At 39.3% G+C, this 14,895-nt stretch overlaps 1 protein-coding gene across 1 annotated transcript in view; it reads right to left on the reverse strand.

The window, feature by feature from the left end:
* PGGT1B (protein geranylgeranyltransferase type I subunit beta) overlaps window positions 1-14,658 on the reverse strand; it is a 37,024-nt gene extending 22,366 nt beyond the window's left edge. Inside the window, 3 exon segments of the mRNA XM_053931328.1 lie at window positions 700-767; window positions 9,566-9,684; window positions 14,503-14,658. Of these exon segments, the coding sequence (XP_053787303.1) occupies window positions 700-767; window positions 9,566-9,684; window positions 14,503-14,642 (327 nt within the window). The 5' untranslated portion in view covers window positions 14,643-14,658.
* Between the last annotated feature and the right edge of the window lie 237 nt (window positions 14,659-14,895).

Here is a 14,895-nt window from a genome sequence, read left to right on the forward strand (position 1 = left end):
TTTGGCCTTACAGTTCCTGAAGGGACCCTACAAGAGAGATGGAGTGAGACTTTTTACCAGAGTATGCAGTGACAGGACAAGGGGAATGGCTTCAAACTGAAAGAGAGCAGGTTTAGATTATGTATTAAGAAGAAATTCTTTACTCTGAGGGTGGTGAGGCATTGGAACAGATTGTCCAGAGCTGTGGAATCCCCATCCCTGGAAGCATCCAAGGCCAGGCTGAATGAGATTCTGAGCAATCTGGTCTAGTGGAAGGTGTCCCTGCCTGCAGCAAGGGGACAGGAGCTAGATGATCTTAAGGGCCCTTTCCAGCCTGAACCTTTCTATGATACCAAAGAACAGCACGTTCTGCATCACTTAATTAGGGCTATTCTGCCCAGACTCTCTACCTCATGATAATTCTTCAGCTAGAGAAGTTTTCCTTTGTTAGTAGACAACCAGAGAAGGAGGAGACTGCACTGAGATAAGCCACGATTTGTGAGTCGGTTTCTTCACTGCTGTGAGAATTTAAGTTCTAGGTATCATTTTAGTATGTTTCTTATGCATGTTTCTTAAAAGTTCTGCAAACATTTCAGTATTAACAGTACAAAATTCCTTGCCTTTCAGAAATTCTGTAATTATGCAGTTAATATTATAAAAAAGACACAAGATCATTTATTGCCTAATTGAAAACATTTAACATACACACTCTTAACTGACCTTGGAAGGATTGAATGGCATCCCTAAATATGAAGAACCTCTGAATCCACAGCGATTCATATTTGATCCTGGAAAAGATTAAAACAATACTCAACTAACTTGTTTTGTTGAAACATTTATTATAAACCATAATTCTCTAATGAGATCAAGACACACTATTTCAATACTATTCACAGCCTTAATAAAGTGAGCATGTGCCTCTTAGTTCCCAACCTTAGTTTGGTATCCCTCTGATTAACAAAAAAAAAAAGAAAAAGAAAACCACAAGCAAACTTAACTTACTTACTGCTGTAGTGACAAAACACAAAGCATCAGTTTTTGTTGGTTTTTTTTTTTTTTTTTTTTTTTTTTTTTTGGTGGAAATACAGTTTGTGGCACCACTGACTTGTCTTCCATGCTCACAAGAAAAAAAGAGAAAAGGACTGCTCCCCTGGGAAAATGGCCAGAGTTAACATATTTTTTTTATTCCTCTCTGGATTCTTGCCTGGTAATACCATCTGTTCCCAAGCAGAACTGTTTCAAGATACTTCGCAACATGTTCAAAGATAAACAATTCGCAGTTTTAAGCACATTGTAGCTATCAAACATTTCTGTCAGTGATACAATGTAATTTGTTTCAAACGCATCACAATACCTGATCATGTAGCACATGAACCAAACACTGTCAAGAGTTAAGTACAGCTTTGCAGGGCTCAAACTTGCTTTTGCATGGCAAAACCTCAGTTGTTTACTGCTCAGTGTCTGAAACTAAAAACCTAATGAATGCCACAGTCAAACAGCAGCTGGGTGTTCTTAAATACAATCCACCTCTTTTAAGTTATTCAGCCTTTAAGCTAAAAATCGTCATGGATATTAGAGAAATTTGCACCAGAATAAATAAGAATGAATAGTTATAAAGCTGAAAGCTCTAACTAACATCATATGCAATGTGACCTATAAGCTCTGGTGTAATTTAGCAGCATATTACCTTCTAATTCTAAATATACTCTGTATATATGAAAAATTTAAACTAGAAATGCTTTATTAGCTTAAGAATTTCAACTTGGCCTGAAGTATGCAAGTTTCTCTGCAAGACAAGTCTTTGGAGCTAACTGACATGGAGTGAAACACCTGCAATTCTCCACCTCCTCCACAGTTCAGTCAGAAGTCCTTTTCAAAGATTCTACATGTGTAACAAAAGCAACTTCAGCCTGCTTAAAAGCTGGTGTGCCATAGTCTGATCTACAGAGAGGAAACAGAAAGAGAAAAATTACTAACTGTTTTATTATAATATAAACATTCTCAGCAGAGAACATTTGTCTGTTCACTTGCAGAGTCAAAAACTTGCATTTCATGTTGCCTCAGCCTCTGGAAAGCACGAAAAATTAAATGAGTCTTAAAGACTAATCTAAGGTCTCAAAGGACACTGCCCAAAAAAGCATCACAATTTCAAAAATGATACAATGTGAACAAATCAGTAAGAGAAGACCTAGAATTCCTGCCCACTAAGTCCCAGATTTCCTAGACAACATAGTGGAAAAAAAAAAATCACCATTCACATTCATTTTCAGTAAAAATGAACCTGTGTCTTAAGTGCTTAAGCAGACTAGAACACTCACTTTAACATGATACTGGTGTGGAAATCCTTTATCCCGGAAAGACTTATTGTGCTACTAACAGAGCTATTCTGGCCCGCTGCAAAGGATACATGTTACAATTAAGACAGCTCTGCAGCTGAACAGAACTCTGCTGACAGTTGGCTAGATGGAAGGATTCATCCCAGAAATACTGATCCCCATCACTGGCCATTTGGAGTGTAGCTTATAATTCATTATCAAGGTAGAAATGGCAGCATGAAACCCAAGTTTCTGTGCTGTTAGTGGGTCACTCTGATTGCCAAATCATAGATGTTATACAGATAGATTTAAAAATAAAGTACATTAATGTAAACATGATCTGTTACTCCCTTTAGATGTTCAATTTTCATGTAGTATTTTAAAACCTTTCTTGTACTACTAAACATCTATCAACTAGAAAAAAGCATTTGCAACTTTAAAATTGGATTTAGATTTTTAACTGTATTGATATGAATTTAAAATCTATTTTGACACTTTTTGTCAATACTTCTCATCTCCCACTCCAAACTTGACGCACTGGCTCCCAGGAAAAACAGAAGACCAGCGTGCCCTTTAGGGAAAACTTTAGGGCAAACTTTGCAGGGAATTTTATCCTGTCCTCAAATGCATTAATGTGCTTCGAATAGATGCTTCCTAGACTATTACAAGTGAGTTGCTAAATCTCTAGTCACAATATGTTGGGGAAGATGAAACAAGAAGGCCTTATAGGTACGATTGCCTAGTGGGGGATTGGGAAAGTGCAGAGAATGCGAGCCAGATTGAGATGAAAACGAGCTTTGAGATGACAGACCATGGCTGCTAAGTAGCTAGTGGGCAGTGGTATAGCTGGTGGAAGATAACTCCCTTTTTTGACCCACAGACAAAGCAAAGGGTCAGATAAAGTATTCTCATTCCTCAAAAATGTAGAGTTTTTCTCGCACCTGTAACCCTCCCCTGAAGCATGATGTATTTGTAATCCCATTGGTCCAAAGTCCTTTTCTGCACCCACCTTCAAGCCCCCTTAATAAGGTGTACCTGAGAAGCCGGGGCCATCTTCTTTTTCTTCTTCTTGCTCTTTTGCCTCCCTCTTGGACCCTCTCGCTATCTCGCCCAGCCCCCACTCCTTGGGGCCTGCTTTGGGCTGTGCCTGGCAGCTCCGAGCAGGGCCCCCACAATAAACCGTATATCCTAAGACCGGGCTCTAGAGATCTCTCGTCTCCGTCTGTCGTGACCATCCTGGACCAGCGCTCGTCACAACAATACATGAAGTAAAAAATAGAATTCTGAGTTGATAAAGGAAGCATTAAAACAGGAAGTGAAAACAGCTTGCTTTTAACCACGTGACTCTGGTACACTGATGTACTGTCTCAAAATGTTTTTTTAGCATCCTGTGAGCATGCAAGTTGGAAATCAAATGAGAACAAAAGGTGAGTTACAGGAAATGACTGTCTTTCAGTTAATGAAAAAAACTTTACAATGTGAAATTTCATCTTCTGTAAAATTTGCTTTACTATTTTATTGCAATTTACTTGTATTTCTTGTTTTACGTAATAGCTTAGTACTTCTAATCAAACTCTTCACTTTCCTGAACCAAAAATGGGCTGTCAGAATCAGAAACAGAATTAAAAACGAAATAGACCCAAATTAAAAGGATGTGATCGCAGCCTATGTCCCTTGTGGAAAAACTGCTGGAGTGGCCAGTTCAGCTCCAGCAGAGTTTGCATCAGCTCAACTGCAGCTGTGAAATGGTACCACCTGGTGTTCACTTCCACCATCAACCTTACTTAGCCACTTTCTGCAGGAGCTTAAGACAGAGCAAAAAGTAACAAATATTTCATAAACTGCTGTGGTGGTTTGAAAGCTGAAAAAACATACCTGGAAAAACCTTTCACATTTGACAACTGAAGAAAACTGACCCTTTTCAAAAACCAAAAGACTTCATGCTTAAATCAAGAGCTGAAACTTTCCTGGGAAGAAAAAGATGTTACTTATTTGTCCTTAAGCTATGTAAAGTCTTTAGGATATGTAAAAGAGTTTCAAGCGATGACCACAGACAACTTCTCCTAAGAGCTTTTTTTTTTTTACAGACAGAGCATTTCTGTTATTTATATTTTATGATTTCTCCTACATAGAAGGATTGATAAACTTTTACCGCTAATTTTTCACATTCAGATTATCCATGCATTCCTCTGGCTGCAAGGCTTGTCTCCTTCTGCTAAGTACAGGAGTTTATATACATAACTAAAATCTTATATTAAAAAAATCACAGCTTTAACATAGGTTGATTCAGTCAGTATATCCAGATAAAAGTAAGCATGAGCTCTTCTCACTGAACTATAGCTTATAATTGTACCTGTAAATCAAAGCACTAGAGGATGTCACTAAATGCAAAGTTGCATTCTCTAAAATGGAAGTCCATTATACATCCAGAAAAATACTTTAAATGTAGCATAAAAGAAAGTTATGCTGGAGAAAAATTTGTATTTTTGCTCAAGAAACTCATGATCAGAAAGCTCATATGCATCAATGATTTTTAAAAAGTCAATGTCATTTTATACATTTTTTTTCAGTACTGCCACATAAGAAAGAGTAATTAATACAAATCTAAATTTAGACTCTGACAGAAGTAAATTTTATGTCTGTCATGTAGCATACTGGTTTTCAGTCCTGTATCCATGGGTCCTGGGGATTCAGACCAACAAATAAAATATGTTTTGGTATTCCTTTTGGTTCCATTTCTTAGTACAGCAAAGCTGTACTAAGTGAAGCATCCAGCTGTCAAAAAGTACAATTTTCTTCCTTCTCCCATAGTGGGCTGGCACAGACACTTCCAATCAACTCAGTTCACCAATGCAACACAAAGCTAACCTTCTGTTAGATAAATAAATGTGTGTTTTTCTGCCACTGCAGCAAGCTCACAAGCAGGGTCAAACAAATGCCACTGTTCCTATGGGGGAGGATGGCGGATGAACCTGGCCAAGCAGTGTGCTTCCACTGTGTAATTAGATTACTTGAGTACAAAGCTCTGGATTCACTCTCTTTTAAAAGTGCTGAACTGGCCTGAATGTGACTTGCAAAAAACTGGAATACATCTTTCTTAAATTGCTATGAGCTGCACTTCAGGTAGTTAAAATAAATTTGAAATTCTGTGAAGGAGCTGCACTATGAGAGGAAAAACAGTAAAACACTGACATGACAATGATCTTAAGAACAAGCAACTAGTTAAAAGAAGGTGTTTTGTCAACCCTTTCCCAATTCCACTAACACTTCAAAAAATAATGTTTTAATCTAAAAATGTATAATTTCTGTGACCCTTGTAAAAGAACATTACCATCCTCAAAATGAAAAAAGAAAAAAGCACTATTTAAGATTTCAACTTCTTTCTAAGAAGAAACATACTTAGGTCTTCCTGCAATGAGCACAAAGAAAACAAAAACACATAGTAGTTCTGCACCTAAGCAAAGCATTCACTAAAAAGGGAAGGAAAGGTAACAATGGCCAAAATCTGTGCAAGATGTAGCCAAACTATTTAGCATGAGTTATAGAAGACAGGGGCCTTTAAAACAAGCAGAAGGCAGCAGTAAGTGGAAGCATTCAGTTAAGAATGTGCTTCTGTGTGAGGCTCAGTTTGCACATGTGACGTGTCATTCCCTCTGAATTAGAACTGGTATTGAGCCAGTCTCTGGAAGACTTGAGCTAAAATTATGGTACCAAAAGGACACTTTTTGTTTGAATCACAGCTACAATAAACCCACAGAGGAATACAGTCTATCCTGACAGACCCTAATCTTCAGATTCCTTAAGTGCGTTTTGATTAGGCCGACAGAGCATATGTTTGCTTTCTTACTCAGTAGATCAAGATCTCACCATTAGTGAGTTTTAATTTCACATAAAATTTCAAAGGCTACAAACCTCTGAAGTGATCATCAGCCATCAGACAGACATACTATATATCAGTAAAATACAAATATGTCACTTAAGACTATCACAGGGAGACTTTATCTAAGAAGTGCTCTAAACCATCAAATTTTGAATTTTCTAGCAGGTTCTGAACATTCTACTGTAGTGGGTTGACTCCAACCAGCATCTAAGGCAAGAAAACAGAGATGAAGAGAAGACTCAGAGTGAGACAGACACAGTTTGATAGGTAAAGCAGAAGTTGTGGGCACACAGCAAAGCAAAATAGAAATTAATTTACTACTTCCCATCAGCTGGGCAGGTGCATAGTCACTTTCCAGAAAGCAGGGCCTTGGCAAGTGTAAGGGTTACTCAGGAAGGCAGATGCCAGAACCACAAATACTGCCACCTTTCTCCTTCTCTTCCCAAGTTTTTACTGCTGAAAATGATGTTAGATGGTGTGGAGTGTCCCTCTGGACAGTCCTGAGGTCAGCCTGGGTCAGCTGTCCTGGCTGTGTCTCCTGCTATATCTGCCATGGGAAAAGGAGTGCAGAGGAGGCAAACAGAGCCAGCCTTGACTGGCACTGCTCAGCAATAGCTGAAAGACTAAAACATTCTTTTAGTACCAGGCTCAAAACAAATCAGATTAGAGGCTACTATGAAAAAAAAAAAATTCCAGCCCAGCCAGTACACCTACTATAGCAGTTATTGATAAGAACAAGCAGATACTAAGTTTGCGGAACACCAACTACTCTTTCTCCCATCCACTAGAAAAAAGACTCTGAGGTAGCAGTAGTTCTCAGAACAATATGAATTCACCATCTTAAAAAAATGCTTTAAATAAAAATCAAGTTAAGTGCTGTGCATAAAGGAACCTTTGGAGGGACAAACATGAAAAGCAAAGAAATTTATTTTTCTAATAAGAATTACAGGAATTCTCTTTTTGACTGATACCAAATTTTTAGAATTCAACCATTGATGCAATCAAGAACAAACCCCAAAAATCTGTAAAAACATATCATCATTTAAAATGTAGCTTTTAAATTGGTTTCAGTCCCAGAGCCAAACTTAGTGAAGATTTTCATTGAATACAATGCAGTTACTTTAGCCTGGCGGAATTCATCATTATTAAAGAGTATTTTAATTTAAATTTTTGTAAACCAATATTCAATGGAAAGAGACATTTATCAGAATGCATGAAAAAATGCTGCAATAGCATGTTTCTTTAAAAGTAAAATGTTGTGCTTTCTTCATTTTTTTTGGTTTGTTTTTTTTTTAATCTAGACAGATTCCAAACCAACAAGCTAGAAATCTCCTCTTTAACTGGAGATATACAAGCACTTTGAAACCAAAAACTTCAGTGCTGTAGCCTACCACAGTTTAGTCACTTCTTCAAAGAGGCCGAAAGAGGGAGTAGGAGCTCTGCTGCTGAGAGGCTGCCAATTAACAAGCATTGCACCCACTCAGGATTAGAAAACAGAGAGCCAATACATTCTACTGGAAGTAGGCATTACCAGAGTATAGGCGTTTCCTTGTTCACATTTAGTCATTCAATATCCAACCTGCTGCTATCAGCATCATTTACATTTTTGCACTTTCTATTGTCCAACAGAAAAAGCAAAAATAAAATACAAAATGACACTGAAGTTTTAGCAGTGTTTTAGTTTTAGCAGATAAGAGCAGTGTTATTACCAAAAGCATAGGAAGAAGAAGAGTTATTACAGTATGATACAAAAATACAGGACTGAAGGGCAGCTTGTTCTTCTAGTGAAAACCAGATTTTTTACTTGGAAAGCATAGAGTGCACTGCCAAAAGTGCCCTCACCAAAACTCCTCTCAGTTTTATGAGGGGATGATTGCTAGAAAAAGGAGCACATCTCTGCTGAACTGTCAGCCTCCACATCTGCATGCTGATATTTTTACTGCCCTCCCTAGGAGGCTCTAGACAATGGCAATATTCTAAAAACTGACCAGGTAGAATCCCCAGAGAATTACTGCATACTATCAAAGACAAACAGAAATACCTGTTCTAATCTCTCTTCTTGGAAACTTCCCAATTCTTTTGGAATTAAGTCCTGAAGACTGGGATAAAAGTCACAAAGTGAGCAACTCCTAGAAACAAAGCATGTACACTATGGAAGGATTTCTTAACAATAAGGCAAAGGAATCTTCTAATAGTTAAAAAACTTTGTAGGAATATTTGTGTAATCCAAACTCCTGTTTTTCAAGAATGAATCCTGGAATGCAACACAAGAAAAAAGAAATCTATCAGAACTAGTTCCTGTGGTGGATCTGATGGTTTCTAAATCTCCAGAGTAAGAAAAAGGATTTTTTTATTACTAAAAATAAAGCATCAGCAGTCCTGACTTCCATATGCTTATTTCATAAAACTGATTTCAGAGACCTAATTTGTTGTATTTAGACACCCTATTTGTTGTATATAATTAAAATAAATAATAGACAGAAACACACAATTTTCTGCCTCCATCCATCCAAAGCACATGGATGGATGTATTCATGATTTTACAGACAGGCAACTGGAATTGCCTTTTCTCTAGAGACCACCAGCCTGGAGCTATGCCCACACCAGCATTTAACATGCCAGCACCTTCTGTCATAGAGCAGCAGTGCCTCACCCACATCTCCAGTGTTACCAGCCATTCACCTGGGCTGCGACAGAAAAAACTGCCAACACCAACTAGCCCACAGGAACAGCACCTCCTTAACTTCTGTCAAACCAACCAGGAAAGGGACATTTCCTGCAAGTACCCTTGCTATGCACATTCCAATCTGAGGACAGCTGGGATTCAGCAGCAGTGTTATTCCTTCTCAAAACCTTGAGTAACTTCAATCTTCACAGATCTAAGGAACATCAAGCAGGGACTGTGTTTATCCTTTTTCCTTACAAAAAAAGCAAACCTCCAAACCTCCAAAAGCTGTTGTAAAAAACCACACCTGCGATCACAGCTCCTGGCAGTGGAGTGGAAGTCAATATAATCACTATTAGACTTGTAACAGTTTTACAACATATGCATTTATTTTAGAAGCAGGTGAAATATTCCTCTGAAATGCCTAACGGTACAACTTCATCATACTATTTTATATTATTTTATACTATTTTATATATTAACATAATAAAATATACTTTATTATACTATTTTATATAGAAAATTATTTTTTGCTTTTTCTAGCTTTATTATTTGTGAGGATTGATATCCAAGATCTGCTCAACATGACTACCTGAAATTATTGGGACTGTACTTCAGGAAGGTCAACCTTGTATTTTATAAAAACAAGAGACATCCACTATTCCCCAAGTAAAAAGCAAAAGTAAAAATGTTAATATCAATCAAAAAAACTAAAAACTCACTCACTGTCTTCTGTGGGAAGGACCTGCAGGGAATAAATCCATTCTATTATATCATCTTTGTTCACCACATCTAAGGAATCCAACATATCCAGACCAGAGAGTGCGAAAAATGCAATTGTCAACCTAAAAGAAAAAGATAAGACTTACACTTCCCACCATAAATATCACGGGGAAATTAACAAATGGTTGCAGCAATAGACACATCTATGAATTCTCAGCCTTTGACAGTGGTGCAACACAGAGCCTAGCTTAGAATATGTGAAAGCAATCTACTGGACAAAACAATGTTCTTTGTACTGAAAACACTTCTCTGCCTCATCAAGGTTTTTCATATAAGCTGCCCCTCCTTTTATATAATAATGATATGTCAATTAAAAATTTACCTAAGGGCCTGTTTACCTGAAAGAAAAACCCAACAGAACAACACACTACAAAGTAAACTAGGTTACGATATTAACATATGGAGCACTACTGTCAGTGAAGAATTCTTACAAGAACAACCCCCTAAATATGCATTAGGTGCATATGCAAAGTAACCCTTAACTATAGTAAGCTGCCTCTGAGTCCCAAACCCAATTTCAGATGCGTACATGTCAATGTCAAACAGCAAAGCCTACTTTGTAAGCAAACAATGCCTAAATAAGCATATAGGATGAATTTAGAGGTACTTATTTCTGGTCCTTGGGTGTAAAGCAGCCTCGATGACCACCTTACTTAAACATCTAAAATTAAGCATGTCACATTCAAGTAGCCAACAGAGAACCGGAGTACCTAGCATGCTGAATGTCCTTCTTTCCTACAACTTGCTTCCTTCCATGAATGCGTGCTATCATACCTGCTAACTAACAACTCCTTTACTGGGTTTGTTTCAAACCACTGTAGCCACTCACGGCATAGCCCTCCAACAGTGCATTACTCACTCTGACAGAGCACCAAAGCAATAGCACTGGGTTAGGACTTTGGAAAACTTATTATGAGAGAAAATGCTCATGTAATGGTACCTTGGATGTTCTCAGACTAAAATTAGCTGGATGTTTATTTTGCCACTCACAGTTGTCTGCTGATCCTTCTAGAAATTCTTGCTCTCCATACACCAGATAAAATGACGGATTGTGAAACAACTGCTACACAGGCAGAAATGAAAATTCAGTATGCCATGGAAAGCTGACAGTTAATACCAACTTTCCTTATAATATTAAGTTGTAATCACAAACTGGTGAGCCACCTTGGCCAGAGGTTGGTATCTCTGAAGAGACAGACAGGAGCATCCACACCCACTTAATTTCTGCATGAGGCTCTGCATCAGAACCACAAACAGTAAGACCATGGAAAAAATGGTGATGTGAGTCAGCTCAAAGCACACATCCAAAAGAATCATACTAATTAAAACACAGCAGCCAAATGACAGCACAGCAAATGCTAATCTCAATACAGTGGCACAACCTCCTAGCAAGCTGGTAAAACATGTATATTTACTGTCATTATTTCAAATAATTTTTTTGAGTAGAGAAGCCAAAAGAAGTATGTTGCACACAGACGTGTTTCTATGTAGAACAAGAGTATATTTTAACCCAAGGATTAAGAAATTGTCTTTCAAAGTGCAAATTTAACACTTCAAGGCTTATATCAACTTTTACCATTGATCAGATCTCTGTTTAACCCAGAATTTGACCCTGGATAGTAAATAACTAATTTAAAAAAATCACTACTTTTATTTAAAAAAACCAAAGAATTTACTGTTCAGCTACAATAAACTATTTCTTTGAAACACTGCCTGTATGTTCTGATTTTCATGAACACTGACAATCTTTTACTAGAACTATTAAAAAGATTTTTTCACTCAATTTTACCCAGCTAAGTTACTTCCAAAGAGGCACAAACAACATGCCAATATCAGCACTAGAAACTGCTGCAAAGGAGGCCCAAAACCACAAGGCTATATATACAACAGAGACAAACAAATCAAATATACAAACAGCAAATCTCATCTACAGTTAAAAATGCATATGTCAGATATATGAACTTAAAAAGTGGGTTTACATATAGTTAGGGTTCAGTTCACTTACTTAGAGCTGACTGTCTGTCTCCAGCATTACTATAGAACAGCCTGTAGTGTGATGGAATTTATTTACGATGGGCAAGAGTGTCTGGCACCACTAGTCATACACAGGTTGCAATACATCTATTTAGGTACTCCATCTTTACTCAATATGCTATCCTCCCTCACAGAAAATTAACAGACATATGTCCTAGCAAAAGCAACTCTTAGCAGCACTTCAGGTGACAGACACACGCCTAGAAGTGTAAAAACTTTATCTACTGCCATTTCCACAGAGGATGGTCACCAGGACACTTTGGATGGCAGATTCAGACCTCTTTGTCTTCAAGCGAGGACAAAGACTACAGTTTTACTGAAGAATTCACAAAGCATTGGAACTGACAAATTTGAGAAACTGATTAAGTGTGCTACAAAGAGCACCATGAAGTACCAGAATCTTAAAGACTTCAGAGACCAGAAAGTTGCATTCTCCTGCAAAACTTCACTGACAATCAGTGTGTATGAAACACTATCAATCAGAATACTTAAAAACTACTCTTGTTGCAACTACTGTTGCATGAAAATAACTACAGATAAAAATAATTACAAAGGCTTTGAGACAAAAAGTTGAGTAGAGAACATGAAATTAATTTTCTTTATTCTCCATTATTGTTTGACAATCTACAGTTTAAGTTGGAATGCACCATCACAGCGAGGAAAATTTCTCTACCATTTTCCACTGCAGTGCAGTGAAAAAAGTCTGACAAATTTATTTATTTAGTTATTTATTTACCAAATCTCTCTTTAATTGAGTTGAGTTTCCCCATCTAACTCAAAATAGAACCATTCCAATTCAGGAACAGGGGAAACATGAATAAAACGGTAGCAGCATTTCTTTCTGCAGTTGAATCAGCTTCAGAGGTTTGTTGAAGGTTTGCTGAACTCAGTGACCTTAAACTTGGCAAAAAGGGAAACTTAATATCCTTGAAATCAAACTGGAGATTATGCATTTATGGTTCAATCTCCCACTCAGAATTAGTCAACAGACAGGTGTGCACCCCTGCAGAACATGTCTACCTTGTCAAGGGCCTCTGGAGATCACTGGTCCCACCAGTGTTTTGAAGAACACAGGGCCTCAGAGGAGATGACCAAAGACCCTGAGAAGCCACATCCTCAAAAGTGACTCAACCACTTCAGCGGGCAAGCTTTTTATGGTTAACTCTTCTAATAGCAAAGATTTTTCCTACAGCCACACAATTCTCCTGTAAATACCTCATTGCCACAGCTTGCTGACTCGGCACCATGATCCCTTGCAAACAGGACACCTCCACCTTTCTTTCTAAGCAGTTTCCTACCCATGGAAGACTGTGATTAGATCCCTCCTTCTCTAGGCTGAAGACATCCCATTTCTTTAGCTCTTTTCAAATGTCAGTGGGGTTAAGGTTAGCTATTTGTGTTATCGCTCTAGTACATCTGCGTGCTGTAGTCATTTTATGGCCTATACACAGTTAGGCACAGGATGCCTAGACTTCACCTTGCTGTCCTAAAATAAATGAGAAAGCAGACTGAAACACCAGCTAATTTTTAATGAACAAATGACCTACAGCTCTGCAATCAAAATTTCACAAAATTACAGAATAGCCAGGGTTGGAAAGAACCTCTGGAAATCATCTCATACAACCCTCTTCTCCTAATGCAAGTTTACCCAGAGCAGTTTCTACAGGATTGTGTCCAGGCAGATTTTGAATACCTCTGGGCAAGAAAACTCCACAATATTTCTGGGCAGTCTGTTTCAGTGATCAGCCCAGTGTGAAAAAGTTTTTTCTCATAGAGATGGACCTTCCTGTTTTTCTGTCTGCTGCCCTTTGCCCTGCCGCAGGGACCACTTAAAAGAGTCTGGCCCTATCCTCTCACTACCTACCCTTTAACATACTTGAATGCATTGGTGAGACCTTCTCTCAGTCATGTCTTCTTGAGGCTGAACAGGCCCAGCTCACCCAACCTTTCATCACAGGACAGACACTTCAGTCCGTTAACCGTCTTCTAAGCCCTCTGCTGGCCCCTCTCCAGTAGTTCCATTTCTAACTTTTCAATATAAAGTTGTCTTATTTCACACATACCCCAGCACTATCTGTTCTAGTCCTTACATATTTATGCCAGGTGTTTGTGCTCTCAACCAAAATAAAGCACTATGACCTGATCACACCCATGGAGCATTCCACACAGAATGATTTGTTAAGACATTATAAAGTGGAAAGAATCTCACTATTTTATTGGCTGAATAATATTATCATACCATCTACTTGTCTCCAATATTTTAGCAAATGCAGCTTGATAATCACATTACTGGTATTCATACACTTCCCATGTAAGAATATCAAATAAGTACATTCTGAAGCCATTAGAGGAACAAATGCCCCTCCAATTCAAAATGAGGAACATATTTCAGTAGTATTTTCTCTTTCATACTAGGTAATGAAGACTTAAAAATATTTGTTACATGAAGAGGAGTCTTCTGCGAGCTGAAGTAAAGCTTAGGTGATTTATTTTAAAATCGCTTCCAGAGCAGATTAAGAGATTGAAGCGCTGGATTTAAAACAAATTAGAAGGATCAACAAGTCTTCCCTCGTGGGTGTCAAGCAGTTTACGCGAGCAGTGACTACACCCCTACATTAACACATAGTTTTTGGGAGCCGTCTGCTGGTGGAGATTTATAGGGATGTTTTTCCTTCCGGTCAAGGGGCGCTGTTCTCGGCCGCGGGAGACGGCAGCGCTCCGGGAGGGGCTTCCCGTCACCGCGACCGCCCGACGGGAGGGGAGCGCGGCCGGGCCCGGGACGGGCGGGGGGCGCCGGGCGGACATGGCGACGCCCGTCCCGCCGGAGGAGCCCGGCCTGCTGCTACCTGCTGGTCTCCAGGGACGAGTAGCGCTCGGGCAGGATCTGGAGGCACCGCTGGAAGAAGCGCACGTGCCGCTCCCGCAGGAAGTCCAGCCGCTCTGGCTCCCCCGGGCAGGGTGCCGCTGCTGCTGCCGCCATCTCCATCTCGCCGCTGCTGCCCGCGCCCGGCGCGCCCGGATCGCGTCACCCACGGCGCCCGCCCCGGGGCGGGGAAACGGAAGCGGGACGCAGCGGGGAAAAGGAAGGAGAAAGGAAGGGAGAGGATGGAGGGAAAGGGAAGAGGCGCTTCAGTTCACTGCGGCGGGAGCCAGGGTGGCGACCCCACGCTTACGGGGCCGCCACAACCAGCTGCGGGGACAACACGCTTTTAATGCCAAGGGACATCACAGCCGGCCGG

This window comes from Vidua chalybeata, chromosome Z, assembly GCF_026979565.1.
Source record: "Vidua chalybeata isolate OUT-0048 chromosome Z, bVidCha1 merged haplotype, whole genome shotgun sequence".
NCBI lineage: Eukaryota > Metazoa > Chordata > Aves > Passeriformes > Viduidae > Vidua > Vidua chalybeata.